This window comes from Oncorhynchus nerka, linkage group LG1 (assembly GCF_034236695.1).
Source record: "Oncorhynchus nerka isolate Pitt River linkage group LG1, Oner_Uvic_2.0, whole genome shotgun sequence".
Lineage (NCBI taxonomy): Eukaryota > Metazoa > Chordata > Actinopteri > Salmoniformes > Salmonidae > Oncorhynchus > Oncorhynchus nerka.
Window position 1 is genome coordinate 30846638 of NC_088396.1, and position 14709 is coordinate 30861346.

The following is a 14709-nucleotide window of genomic DNA, read 5'->3' on the forward strand; positions in this document are numbered from 1 at the left end:
AAATAGATAGTTGTGCCGTCTGGCTTGCTTGATATAAGGAATTTTAATTTATGTATACTTTTACTTTTGATACTTAAGTATATTTTAGCAATGACATAAACTTACGTATCAAAAGTTGATTTGAAACCAAATACTTCAAAACTTTTATTCAACTGATATTTTACTGGGTGACTCACTTTTACTTTAGTTAGTTTTTATTAAGGTATCTATACTTTCACTCAAGTATGACAATTGGGTACTTTTTCCACCCCAGAAGGAGACATAAGTTTGAGAAGCTGAGTAATAAGACATACCCGTTTCATACAGATACTGTATGTTAGTTGGAGAAAGGGCATGACATTAGAATCCTGGTAATTAGTCATGGTACTTTAGCACCTGGAATTTAGACACCTGCATTCCGCAAGGGTGTGGTTCCATGATGATAAGTTACAGTGCATTTGGAAAGTATTCAGACACCTTGACTTTTTCCACATTTTGTTACGTTACAGCCTTATTCTAAAATAGTTTCAAATGTTGTTTTTCCCCCTCATCAATCTACACACAATACCCCATAATGACAAAGCAAAAATGGGTTTTTAGAAATTTTAGCAAATGTATTAATACAAAACTGAAATATCACATTTACATTAAGTATTTAGAACCTCTACTCAGTACTTTGTTGAAGGACCTTTGGCAGCAATTATAGCCTAGATGCTTCTTGCGTATGATGCTAGAAGCTTGGCACACCTATATTTGGGGAGATTCTCCCATTCTTCTCTGCAGATCCTCTCAAGCTCTGTCAGGTTGGATGGGGAGAGCCGCTGCACTGCTATTTTCAGGTCTCTCCAGAGATGTTCAAGTCCGGGCTCTAGCTGGGCCACTAAAGGACATTCAGATGCTTGTTCCAAAGCCTCTCCTGCGTTGTCTTAGCTGTGTGCTTAGGGTCGTTGTCCTGTACGAAGGTGAACCTTCATCCCAGTCTGAGGTCCTGAGCACTCTGGAGCAGGTTTTCATCAAGGATCTCTTTGCACTTTGCTCCGTTAATCTTTCCCTCAATCCTGACTAGTCTCCCAGTCCCTGACACTGAAAAACATCCCCAAAGCATTATGCTGCCACCACCATGCTTCACCGAAGGGATGGTGCCAGGTTTCCTCCAGACGTGACACTTGGCATTATGGCCAAAGAGTTCAATCTTAGTTTTATCAGACCAGGGAATCTGGTTTCTCATGGTCTGAGAGTCCTTTAGGTGCCTTTTGGCAAACTCCAAGCGGGTTGTCATGTGCCTTTTACTGAGGAGTGGCTTCCGTCTGGCCACACTACCATAAAGACCTGATTGGTGGAGTGCTGCAGAGATGGTTGACCTTCTGGAAGGTTCTCTCATTTTGACAGAGGAACTCTGGAGGTCTGTCAGGGTGACCATCAGGTTCTTGGTCATCTCCCTGCCCAAGGCCCTTCTCCCCCGATTGCTAAGTTTGGCCAGGTGGTCAGCTCTAGGAAGAGTCTTGGTAGTTCCAAACTTCTTTCATTTAGAGACCACTGTGTTCTTGGGGACCTTCAATGCTGCAGACATTTTTTGCCACCCTTCCCCAGATCTGTGCCTCGACACAATCCTGTCTCAGAGCTCTATGGACAATTCCTTCTACCCCATGGCTTGGTTTTTGCTCTGACACGCACTGTCAACTGTGACACCTTACGTAGACAAGTGTGTGCCTTTCCAAATCATATTCAATCAATTGAATTTACCACAGGTGGAATCCAATCAAGTTATAGAAACATCTCATGGATGATAAATGGAAACAGGATGCATTTGCGCTCAATTTCGAGTCTCATAGCAAAGGGTCTGAATACTTTTGTAAATAAGGTATTTCTGTTTTTTATTTGTAATTAATTTAGCAAAAATGTATTAAAACCAATTTTTGCTTTGTCATTATGGGGTATTGTGTGTCGATTGCTGAGGATAAAAAATAAAATATTTTTTTTAGAATAAGACTAACGTAACAACGTGGAAAAAGTTGAGGGGTCTGAATACGTTCCGATTGCACTGTATATAACACGTACTGTACACACACCAGGAAACAAATAGCTAGGAATCCCCAAATTAACCACACTGTAAACAGGCTTCATTTGCAGACAACATGCAGTGGGATAGGAGCAGCCAAAGTGGAACTGAAACCAGACATTTCCCAAACAAAGTCACATTTATTTAAAAAAAGGTTCTCACGCAACACAGATAAATATAGAAACACAGCAGTATGGCACATCGTCAGCAGCCAGTCACATCTTGGACTGCACACACTCTCTCACACACACATACACTCACACATATGAGCAGGTATAAGACACACTGTACAAGGTTCATCCAGCCAGTTGTTGTGGTTCAAACTGTCAGTAGAAAAGCTTTCATCTTCCTGCCCTGGAACTCTGTAAATGTGATTGAGGATGGCAGGGGGGAAGGGGGGTGGTCCATTCCTCTCCCAGGCCTGCCCTGATGGACAAAGAGCTGTCCTGAGTCGGGCCTCCTGGAGGTGTTAGGAACGTAGGGTGGCAAGCAGCCCCAGGTCTGGTGAAGGGGTGTGAGGGGGAAAGGGGAGTCTGGTGGGGCCTCTGGATCACATTCCCATCCTGATGCTCTGGATGATCTGAAAAATGGCTGAGAGAGAAAGTGGCTGCTGTTACACAGAACAACATCCAGTCAGGTGAAGTCACTGAGCAGGAACTGAAGAGAAACTGAAATCTGGTTAGTTCCCTACGTGAGTAATATCAAGGCTAATGTGAAACAGAAAGTTGAACTCCTGATTAAATGAATGAGTTTCCACAGTTCTCTCACACATCTCCACAGAATCTGGGCATTACCTGATCCACAGACGACGAAGACGAACAGAGCCAGGAGCCACGGCCCCACGGGGTACTTCTCCTCCTGAGGTCGCTGAGAGGGAGTGGGGAGAGAAAACAACAATGTTCAACCACTGAGACATATAGGTCAAATGTCATTAAAACTTCACTATGTGATATGGGATGTCTTTAGTGCTGAGCAATTAGTTCCATTTGAGGTCGGTTCAGTTTCAATTATTACAAATGATCATGGTTTTCGATTTGTTTCAATAATTGTTTTAAACATTACATGCACTATGTATTATGTGGATTGAATGCTGTAACAACACAGAATAAAACATTTCATAAAAATCTCATGACGGTAGACTAGGGTATTCATTTAGTAATCCCATGACGGTAGAGTAGGGTATTCATTTAGTAATCCCATGACGGTAGACTAGGGTATTCATTTAGTAATCCCATGACGGTAGAGTAGGGTATTCATTTAGTAATCCCATGACGGTAGAGTAGGGTATTCATTTAGTAATCCCATGACGGTAGAGTAGGGTATTCATTTAGTAGGGTATTCATTTAGTAATCCCATGACGGTAGAGTAGGGTATTCATTTAGTATAGGGTATTCATTTAGTAATCCCATGACGGTAGAGTAGGGTATTCATTTAGTAATCCCATGACGGTAGAGTAGGGTATTCATTTAGTATTCCCATGACGGTAGAGTAGGGTATTCATTTAGTAATCCCATGACGGTAGAGTAGGGTATTCATTTAGTAATCCCATGACGAGGTAGAGTAGGGTATTCATTTAGTAATCCCATGACGGTAGAGTAGGGTATTCATTTAGTAATCCCATGACGGTAGAGTAGGGTATTCATTTAGTAATCCCATGACGGTAGAGTAGGGTATTCATTTAGTAATCCCATGACGGTAGAGTAGGGTATTCATTTAGTAATCCCATGACGGTAGAGTAGGGTATTCATTTAGTAATCCCAGGACGGTAGAGTAGGGTATTCATTTAGTAATCCCATGACGGTAGAGTAGGGTATTCATTTAGTAATCCCATGACGGTAGAGTAGGGTATTCATTTAGTAATCCCATGACGGTAGAGTAGGGTATTCATTTAGTATAGGGTATTCATTTAGTAATCCCATGACGGTAGAGTAGGGTATTCATTTAGTATAGGGTATTCATTTAGTAATCCCATGACGGTAGAATAGGGTATTCATTTAGTATAGGGTATTCATTTAGTAATCCCATGACGGTAGAGTAGGGTATTCATTTAGTAATCCCATGACGGTAGAGTAGGGTATTCATTTAGTAATCCCATGACGGTAGAGTAGGGTATTCATTTAGTAATCCCATGACGGTAGAGTAGGGTATTCATTTAGTATAGGGTATTCATTTAGTAATCCCATGACGGTAGAGTAGGGTATTCATTTAGTAATCCCAAATTGGGAACTTGTTTTATCACAGCAGGCATCATCAATAATTTACAAGGACAGGACACGTAACAATGACGGACACATTAAAAAACCACATTGACACATGAAAGTACATGCACCTCAGTATCTGTAAAATAATAAAGTCAATTTCAAGTGCTGTTTTCTATCTTACTCAGGAGGAAAAACAAGCAAAAACACTGTTCACAATAGGAAGACATCAAACTGTTAATCAATTACACTCGTTATAAAGCCTCATGGCTGTGGGTAAAAATGGCCATCTAAACCTCTGTGGAACTCCTGCGCGGGATGAACCTGCTACTTAAGCTTCTCCTCCTGTGTTGCGTTAGGGTGGAGTGGGTGTGTGTCATTGTCCATGATCATGTGTGTTTTTGCTTGCAGCCTTTTTATAAACATGTCCCGCATTGATTCCAGGCTGCAGCAAATTGTAGCACTGGCTTTCTTGATGATTTTGTCAAGGTTGTTTAAGTCATTTTCCTTTCCAGCACACAATGGAATAGCGCACTACACTCGCCACAACACTGCTGTAGAAAATCTGACCTTAACTCCTTGTCACTTATTGACCATCAGTTATTCACATTATTTTAATAAAATATTTATTTTGTGTATATTAGATGTTTTATTTGATGACTTTATTTCATTCCAAGTCATCATCTCATATCTATAGAGTGGTTGCCTATGATGTCTGACAAAATCTCTATTTTAGTAGTTCTTCAAAGTAAATAAGGAACACTTTCATGACTGCTGAATACCAACTACCAATCACTTAGATCATGCATTTTCAGGTAGACGCCTCGCAAAGCAACAGCTCTCAATCCCACTTTCCTCTCTCTCCGTGTCTTCCCCACATTAACCGAATGTAGCAGCTCTCAATCCCACTTTCCTCTCTCTCCGTGTCTTCCCCACATTAACCGAATGTAGCAGCTCTCAATCCCACTTTCCTCTCTCTCCGTGTCTTCCCCACATTAACCGAATGTAGCAGGCATAAAAGAAACACATGGGACGCGTTCGATAGCTTCAAAACTGTGGTGTATCATGGGTAAATTGTGACAGACTGACTAATCTACAAATAATATTGAGTAGTTATTTAGGATGCAAGATGATTTGTAGATCAATCAGTCTCAATTCGCCTTTAAAGTCGGCTGCAATGATGAACTCGCCCACAGACTGGCCAGTAGGCGTCCAATGGATTACGGTCATTGTAGTTAATTACCACATTTTCTATGTAGAATATTGGCCTGTTGGAAACTACAATTCCCAGTTGGGCATGATCTGATATATCTCTAGAGAAACTGTGTAATGTGCACATTGCGCTCATATAAAAAAAATGGAATTCAAATAATTGAATCTATGTCAGTCAATTAGTTGTTTAAAACCCCAAAATGTTGGTTAATGTTGGCCACACACACCGAACACAAGGTCGGACATAAGGTTAAAGTTAGTATGACGATCAAGGTCAGACGTTGTTTAACGGCGGTCAAATCATGGCAGAATATGGCCCTGCAGGAAACAGAAGTTGGTGGAGGAAGACCAACCAGGTTGAACAAACATCCAAGGGAGGAAGGTTCTTACAGTGTTATTATCTCTAGACTTACATCAAGAGTAAGTGCTGAATAGGGCAGGTTTCTGATCAGGTTTTAAACCCTGCCCTCATCACTGTGTAGGTGTTTTTTACACAGTCACACCAGAATAGGCCTGAGTGGATCTAATAATAATCTGAGTTATGCAGAGTTAGCATGGCTGTCTAGACCTGTAGCACATGACTCGCCAACATAAGCTATTACAAGGTCTGGTCTGGGTGATGTCATACAGTTGGACAGCACTCATGTGCTTACTGATGGTGGTGTCTATTATTGTGGATAACACAATTAGAGGTTGACCGATTAATTAGGGCCAATTTCAAGTTTTCATAACAATCGGAAATCTGTATTTTTGGACGCCGAATTCTTTATTTTACAACTTTATTTAACGAGGCAAGTCAGTTAATTAAGAACACATTCTTATTATCAATGATGGCCTAGGAACGGTGAGTTAACTGCCTTGTTCAGGGGCAGAATGACAGATTTTTACCTTGTCAGCTCAGAGATTCAATCTTGCAACCTTACGGTTAACTAGTCACACGCTCTAACCACCTGCCTCACGAGGAGCCTGCCTGTTACGCAAATGCAGTAAGAAGCCAAGGTAAGTTGCTAGCTAGCATTAAACTTATCTTATAAAAAACAATCAATCAATCATAATCACTAGTTATAACTACACATTGATGATATTACTAGTTTATCTAGCGTGTCCTGCGTTGCATATAATCGATGCGGTGCGCATTCGCGAAAAAGGACTGTCATTGCTCCAACGTGTACCTAACCATAAGCATCAATGCCTTTCTTAAAATCAATACACAGAAGTATATATTTTTTAAACCTGTATATTTAGCTAAAAGAAAGGTTAGCAGGCAATATTAACCAGGTGAAATTGTGTCACTTCTCTTGCGTTCATTGCAGGGTATATGCAACAGTTTGGGCCGCCCGGCTCATTGCGAACTAATTTGTCAGAATTTTACGTAATTATGACATAACATTGAAGGTTGTGCAATGTAACAGCAATATTTAGACTTATGGATGCCACCCGCTGTTTTTGACTTTTTCTCGGGAGTTGACTTTTTGACAACTCCCGAGATTAGGCTGGTGTAACCGATGTGAAATGGCTAGCTAGTTAGTGGAGTGCGCGCTAATAGCGTTTCAAACATCACTCGCCCTGAGACTTGGAGTAGTTGTTCCCCTTGCTCTGCATAGGTAACGCTGCTTCGAGGGTGGCTGTTGTCGATGTGTTCCTGGTTCGAGCCCAGGTAGCGGTGAGGAGAGGGATGGAAGCTATACTGTTACACTGGCAATACTAAAGTGCCTATAAGAACATCCAATAGTCAAAGGTATATGAAATACAAATCGTATAGAGAGAAATAGTCCTATAATTCCTATAATAACTACAACCTAAAACTTCTTACCTGGGAATATTGAAGACTCATGTTAAAAGGAACCACCAGCTTTCATATGTTCTCATGTTCTGAGCGAGGAACTTAAACGTTAGCTTTCTTACATGGCACATATTGCACTTTTACTTTCTTCTCCAACACTTTGTTTTTGTATTATTTAAACCAAATTGAACATGTTTCATTATTTATTTGAGGCTAAATTGAGTTTATTGATGTATTATATTAAGTTAAAATAAGTGTTCATTCAGTATTGTTGTTATTACAAATACATCTAGAAAAAAATTGGCTGATTAATCGGTATCGGCTTTTTTGGTCCTCCAATAATCGGCATCGGGGCGGCAGGGTAGCCTAGTGGTTAGAGTGTTGGACTAGTAACCGGAAGGTTGCAAGTTCAAACCCACGAGCTGACAAGGTACAAATCTATCGTTCTTCCCCTGAACAGGCAGTTAACCCACTGTTCCTAGGCTGTCATTGAAAATAAGAATTTGTTCTTAACTGACTTGCCTGGTTAAATAAAGGTAAAATAAAAATATTTAAACACAATAGCTATCTAGAATATACAGTGTAAACCCCAAGTATTCCTTCATTCTAATACATACAATGACAACAACCTGTATCCCCCAGTGAGCTAGCTATTCCATACAGTGTCACCTTACACAATGCAGTCATGTTGACGGCAGGTAAAGATTTCTGGTATAGTTTCATAATTCATAATTCATTCAATGTTGACAGAAGAAAAGCAGGCATCTCAAGGAGCACCAATAGAACAAATCAGCCAGCATTAAAAGGAATGTTAGAGGGTGGATAGATTGGGAACCAAATACTGTAACTTTATATTCAGCAGTTATGACAATTAGGGATGCACGATATATCGGTGAGCATATTGGAATAGGACAATATTCAATAACAATGCCAACATTGGCCCAATGTCTAGTTTAATGCCGATCTGCAAAACTGATATCAAAGCTGACGTGCATACCTATATAACGTAGGTAGATGACGTGCATACCTATATAACGTAGGTAGATGACGTACCATACCTATATAACGTAGGTAGATGACGTACCATACCTATATAACGTAGGTAGATGACGTGCATACCTATATAACGTAGGTAGATGACGTGCATACCTATATAACGTAGGTAGATGACGTGCATACCTATATAACGTAGGTAGATGACGTACCATACCTATATAATGTAGGTAGATGACGTACCATACCTATATAATGTAGGTAGATGACGTGCATACCTATATAACGTAGGTAGATGACGTACCATACCTATATAACGTAGGTAGATGACGTGCATATAAGGTAGGTAGATGACGTACCATACATATATAACGTAGGTAGATGACGTGCATACCTATATAACGTAGGTAGATGACGTGCATACCTATATAACGTAGGTAGATGACGTTCATACCTATATAACGTAGGTAGATGACGTGCATACCTATATAACGTAGGTAGATGACGTGCATACCTATATAACGTAGGTAGATGACGTGCATACCTATATAACGTAGGTAGATGACGTGCATACCTATATAACGTAGGTAGATGACGTGCATACCTATATAACGTAGGTAGATGACGTACCATACCTATATAACGTAGGTAGATGACGTGCATACCTATATAACGTAGGTAGATGACGTACCATACCTATATAATGTAGGTAGAGGACGTGCATACCTATATAACGTAGGTAGATGACGTGCATACCTATATAACGTAGGTAGATGACGTGCATACCTATATAACGTAGGTAGATGACGTACCATACCTATATAACGTAGGTAGATGACGTACCATACCTATATAACGTAGGTAGATGACGTGCATACCTATATAACGTAGGTAGATGACGTGCATACCTATATAACGTAGGTAGATGACGTGCATACCTATATAACGTAGGTAGATGACGTACCATACCTATATAATGTAGGTAGATGACGTACCATACCTATATAATGTAGGTAGATGACGTGCATACCTATATAACGTAGGTAGATGACGTACCATACCTATATAACGTAGGTAGATGACGTGCATACCTATATAACGTAGGTAGATGACGTACCATACCTATATAACGTAGGTAGATGACGTGCATACCTATATAACGTAGGTAGATGACGTTCATACCTATATAACGTAGGTAGATGACGTGCATACCTATATAACGTAGGTAGATGACGTGCATACCTATATAACGTAGGTAGATGACGTTCATACCTATATCCTGTCCTATTCGGTGTCCTGTGTGAATCTAAGTGTGCGTTCTCTAATTCTCTCCTTCTCTCTTTCTTTCTCTCTCTCGAAGGACCTGAGCCCTAGGACCATGCCCCAGGACTACCTGACATGATGACTCCTTGCTGTCCCCAGTCCACCTGGCCATGCTGCTGCTCCAGTTTCAACTGGCCTGGGCCCTAGGACCATGTCCCAGGACTACCTGACATGATGACTCCTTGCTGTCCCCAGTCCACCTGGCCATGCTGCTGCTCCAGTTTCAACTGACCTGAGCCCTAGGACCGTGCCCCAGGACTACCTGACATGATGACTCCTTGCTGTCCCCAGTCCACCTGACTGTGCTGCTGCTCCAGTTTCAACTGTTCTGCCTTATTATTATTCGACCATGCTGGTCATTTATGAACATTTGAACATCTTGGTCATGTTCTGTTATAATTTCTACCCGGCACAGCCAGAAGAGGACTGGCCACCCCACATAGCCTGGTTCCTCTCTAGGTTTCTTCCTAGGTTTTGGCCTTTCTATGGAGTTTTTCCTAGCCACCGTGCTTTTACACCTGCATTGTTTGCTGTTTGGGGTTTTAGGCTGGGTTTCTGTACAGCACTTTGAGATATCAGCTGATGTACGAAGGGCTATAAAAAATAAATTTGATTTGATTTGATAACGTAGGTAGATGACGTACATACCTATATAACGTAGGTAGATGACGTTCATACCTATATAACGTAGGTAGATGACGTACATACCTATATAACGTAGGTAGATGACGTGCATACCTATATAACGTAGGTAGATGACGTGCATACCTATATAACGTAGGTAGATGACATGCATACCTATATAACGTAGGTAGATGACGTGCATACCTATATAACGTAGGTAGATGACGTGCATACCTATATAACGTAGGTAGATGACGTGCATACCTATATAACGTAGGTAGATGACGTGCATACCTATATAACGTAGGTAGATGACGTTCATACCTATATAACGTAGGTAGATGACGTACATACCTATATAACGTAGGTAGATGACGTTCATACCTATATAACGTAGGTAGATGACGTACATACCTATATAACGTAGGTAGATGACGTGCATACCTATATAACGTAGGTAGATGACGTGCATACCTATATAACGTAGGTAGATGACGTGCATACCTATATAACGTAGGTAGATGACGTGCATACCTATATAACGTAGGTAGATGACGTGCATACCTATATAACGTAGGTAGATGACGTGCATACCTATATAACGTAGGTAGATGATGTGCATACCTATATAATGTAGGTAGATGATGTGCATACCTATATAACGTAGGTAGATGACGTGCATACCTATATAACGTAGGTAGATGACGTACATACCTATATAACGTAGGTAGATGACGTGCATACCTATATAATGTAGGTAGATGATGTGCATACCTATATAACGTAGGTAGATTACGTTCATACCTATATAACGTAGGTAGATGACGTGCATACCTATATAACGTAGGTAGATGACGTGCATACCTATATAACGTAGGTAGATGACGTGCATACCTATATAACGTAGGTAGATGACGTGCATACCTATATAACGTAGGTAGATGACGTGCATACCTATATAACGTAGGTAGATGATGTGCATACCTATATAACGTAGGTAGATGATGTAATGACGCCACGGAAAATGCAGCGCTACTTAGAACAAAAGCAGAAACATACTAAGCGCTACACTTCCAACAACTAAACAAGTTCAGCGAGACGACTCAAAGGCGAAATCCACTAACGCCAAGATAATGGAATTCATTGCCCTTGACAGTCAACCGTCCTCTGTCGTGGATGATGTTGGCTTTTGCCGACTGGTCGATCCACGGCATACAATATTTTTCAGATGTTGCCCTACCGGAGTTACACAGTATTGTTGAAACGTACATCTATGAGCTACTTGCTATGGGCGTAACTGTTATTAGACTCACGACTGACATTTGGACCTGCGATGTCAGCCCCATGAGCATGCTGAGTTTGACAGCACAGTGGGTCGACAAGGATCTCGCACTGAGGAAAGACGTATTGCTCAATAATGTGCTGGTTCTCATACCACTGCTGCCATTTCAGTGCCATTTGAGAACATGTTTGAAACTTGGAAACATGAACACACTCCTAGCGCCATTCGAACAACTGACTTGAGAAATAAGCTCATCAACTGCGTCTGCAGCAGACGTGATACCCTCTGTCATGGCACTGAAACACCTGCTCAACAAAACTGCCCACAGACCGTGGGGTTAAAACTTACAAAAGTACTTGAGGCTGTGAACAAGCGATTTGGTAGCATTCTCTCTAAGCCTCTTTACTGTGTTGCCACCATGCTAGATGCTAGGTACAAGGACCGCTACTTCTTTAACAGGCATTCTCTCTAAGCCTCTTTACTGTGTTGCTTTAACAGGCATTCCTCTCTAAGCCCTCTTACTGTGTTGCCACCATGCTAGATGCTAGGTACAAGGACCGCTACTTCTTTAACAGGCATTCTCTCTAAGCCTCTTTACTGTGTTGCCACCATGCTAGATGCTAGGTACAAGGACCACTACTTTTTTAACAGGCATTCTCTCTAAGCCTCTTTACTGTGTTGCCACCATGCTAGATGCTAGGTACAAGGACCGCTACTTCTTTAACAGGCATTCTCTCTAAGCCTCTTTACTGTGTTGCCACCATGCTAGATGCTAGGTACAAGGACCGCTACTTCTTTAACAGGCATTCTCTCTAAGCCTCTTTACTGTGTTGCCACCATACTAGATGCTAGGTACAAGGACCGCTACTTTGATGCAGACAAGAAACAGGGTTTACGTGAAATGTTACATACACAGCTGTGAGCACCGAGGAAGAGAGGCCATGGACAGACAGAGCTTAACCTTCCCTGCTTGACATGTCTGATGAAATCCTGGTTGAGACTGAAATGACTGAACAAATGAACAACGAAACAGCAAGTAAGTGAAATAAATAGGTTTTGATTATGTTTTACTGGTAATGGGGACATACGTAAATGACAACAAAATAACTTTTTTGTCAGTGTGGTGTGGTGTGGTGTGTGGGTGTGTGTGCGTAACCTTTATTTAACAAGGCAAGTCAGTTAAGAACAGATTCTTATTTACAATGACGGCCTACCCTGGCCAAACCCAGACAACGTTGGGCCAAATGTGCGCCACCCTATGGGACTCCCAATCACGGCCGGATGTGATACAGCCTGGATTCAAACCAGGAACTATAGTGACGCCTCTTGCACTGAGATGCAGTGCCTTAGACCGCTGCGTCCATGTGTGTGTTAACTATTTAACTGTACTCGAATGATTAAAAGGGCGCTAAAATGTTACATTTCGGGTATCGGTATCAGTTTTTTCTTGGCAAGGACAATATCGGACATCGGTATCAGCCAAAAATGTCCTATCGGTGCATCCCTAATGACAACGTAGTAAAATTACTCACACCTCCCATTTCTCTAAGGCTATAGGCTATTACAGCACACAATTTAAAAAGTGTACAGTATCTCTATCTAAACTAATACAGGACAGTGTAACCTATTCATAACAGGAAGGAAAACATACATTCCAGGGTTACATAATAATCAGTATCACCATCTGTTATACATCCTTTGTGTGTGTTCGTATGTATGTATGTGTGTGTGTGTATGTATGTATGTATGTATGTATGTATGTATGTATGTATGTATGTATGTATGTATGTATGTGTGTGTGTGTGTGGGGGGGGGGGGGGGGGGGGACCTGGTCAGGATACAGATGTACCATAGAGTTCATCAACAACCTCAGGCTCTCTTTATGGACTGAACAGCCAGATGATGACACCATCCAAATCGACAATCTAGACCGTTATCTACGTGGCATTGATTTCTTAGAAATGATTGATCAGGAGAATCGCGGGCTGTAAACCGAGTGGCAAACCACAGGTTTGAGCATGAAGACCACCAGACCATAAAGGAAACATACAGCCATCAATGATCAACATACCAACACGTTAACCTATGGTCCATGAACATGGAGAAGGGCTTGAACTCACGTTCATTGCGCCCTGTGGTTTGTGATTGATCCGAACGATTTAAAATGAATCATATCACATGCTGAGTCTGATGTGACGAAAGATGAGCAGCGTTATCGAAAGCCAAGTTGAGCCATAACATAACATCAGATACACCATTAATAATTTATCATTATGAAATGGATGGGTCACATTTATTGAAATGATGCCATTCTAAGTGACGATTAACTGAATCGGTGTCATCATGCTTGCACCTCCTTTCGTCTGACGATGGAACCCACACAGCCCGAAGAAAAGCGTCGCCTCACCAGGGTCTTTGCAACGTTGCCTCTCTGCGTGATGTTTTTGCTGTGCTTTTCGTTTGCCATACGGATCCTTTGTTTTGCTACCATCTTCTGAGAATGTTATATTGATGTAAAAGTATTATATACCGGCGTTATTCTGATGCAGTGATGATGAAGCCACGAGACCCCACTTCTCTCTGTCTGCACCTGCTGACGTGCGCGTGGACGGAAGTGCGCTTCCATGGAGCTGGGCGCGCGCGCTCTGCTAAACTGTTTTTTTCTTCTGCCTCACCTTTCAATCTAACCAGCCATTTAGTCAAACTATTTATTTTTGAAAAATGTAATGGATTAATAGTTATGCCATTTGCCAGAGAAAAACACTTTTAACTGTAGTCTCAGTTGTCACCAATGCACAATCAGTGGTCTATTAAGTTATTCTACCTTTCTCAGACAGAAGCTGTTGTCAGGGCCTTGCCTATGAGCTGCACATGCCTGGGGTGTCTGGAGAAAGAGCATCATGTGTTTATTTGACAAACCTTACATACAGTACAGGACAGTGACTATGGTGGTCTAGAAAATGATGCAAAATTAGGTTAGAAACATTTAAGTGACCTGTTTTAAAAAATGTTAAATACAGAATAGTTTAAGTCTGAATTTCAACCCTCTCCACCATTTATAACTAACATATAACTAACGGCTTCTGTTTTTTTTAATACTCACAAAATTATATAATATCTTTAGATGTGATTATGTTGTTAAAGTAGGGGTACAGATTTAAAATACCGAAGTGCATTATGGGTAACATAGTAATTTAACTTTCGTTTTTGACCCAGTTGTTGTGGTGGTGGAGATGTAACCAAACTGTGAGCTACG

The 14709-nt window shown here is 41.2% G+C and overlaps 1 protein-coding gene across 1 annotated transcript; it reads right to left on the reverse strand.

Moving 5' to 3' along the window:
- Positions 1 to 2158: 2158 nt before the first annotated feature.
- On the reverse strand, positions 2159 to 14066 carry serp2 (stress-associated endoplasmic reticulum protein family member 2). The gene is made up of 3 exons (XM_029659208.2): positions 13861 to 14066; positions 2833 to 2905; positions 2159 to 2629 (listed from the first exon to the last, which is right to left on the reverse strand). The coding sequence occupies exons 1-3, from the start codon at positions 13942 to 13944 to the stop codon at positions 2589 to 2591; spliced, it is 198 nt and encodes a 65-aa protein (XP_029515068.1). The 5' UTR covers positions 13945 to 14066; the 3' UTR covers positions 2159 to 2588.
- Between the last annotated feature and the right edge of the window lie 643 nt (positions 14067 to 14709).

Coding starts and splice junctions, on each gene's coding strand:
- serp2 (XM_029659208.2), bottom strand. CDS start 13,944: ATGGTAGCAAAACAAAGGATCCGTATGGCAAACGAAAAGCACAGCAAA. Junction 2,906..13,860: donor GCAACGTTGCAAAGACCCTG/GTGAGGCGACGC, acceptor ACTCCCTCTCAG/CGACCTCAGGAGGAGAAGTA. Junction 2,630..2,832: donor CTTCGTCGTCTGTGGATCAG/GTAATGCCCAGA, acceptor TTTCTCTCTCAG/CCATTTTTCAGATCATCCAG.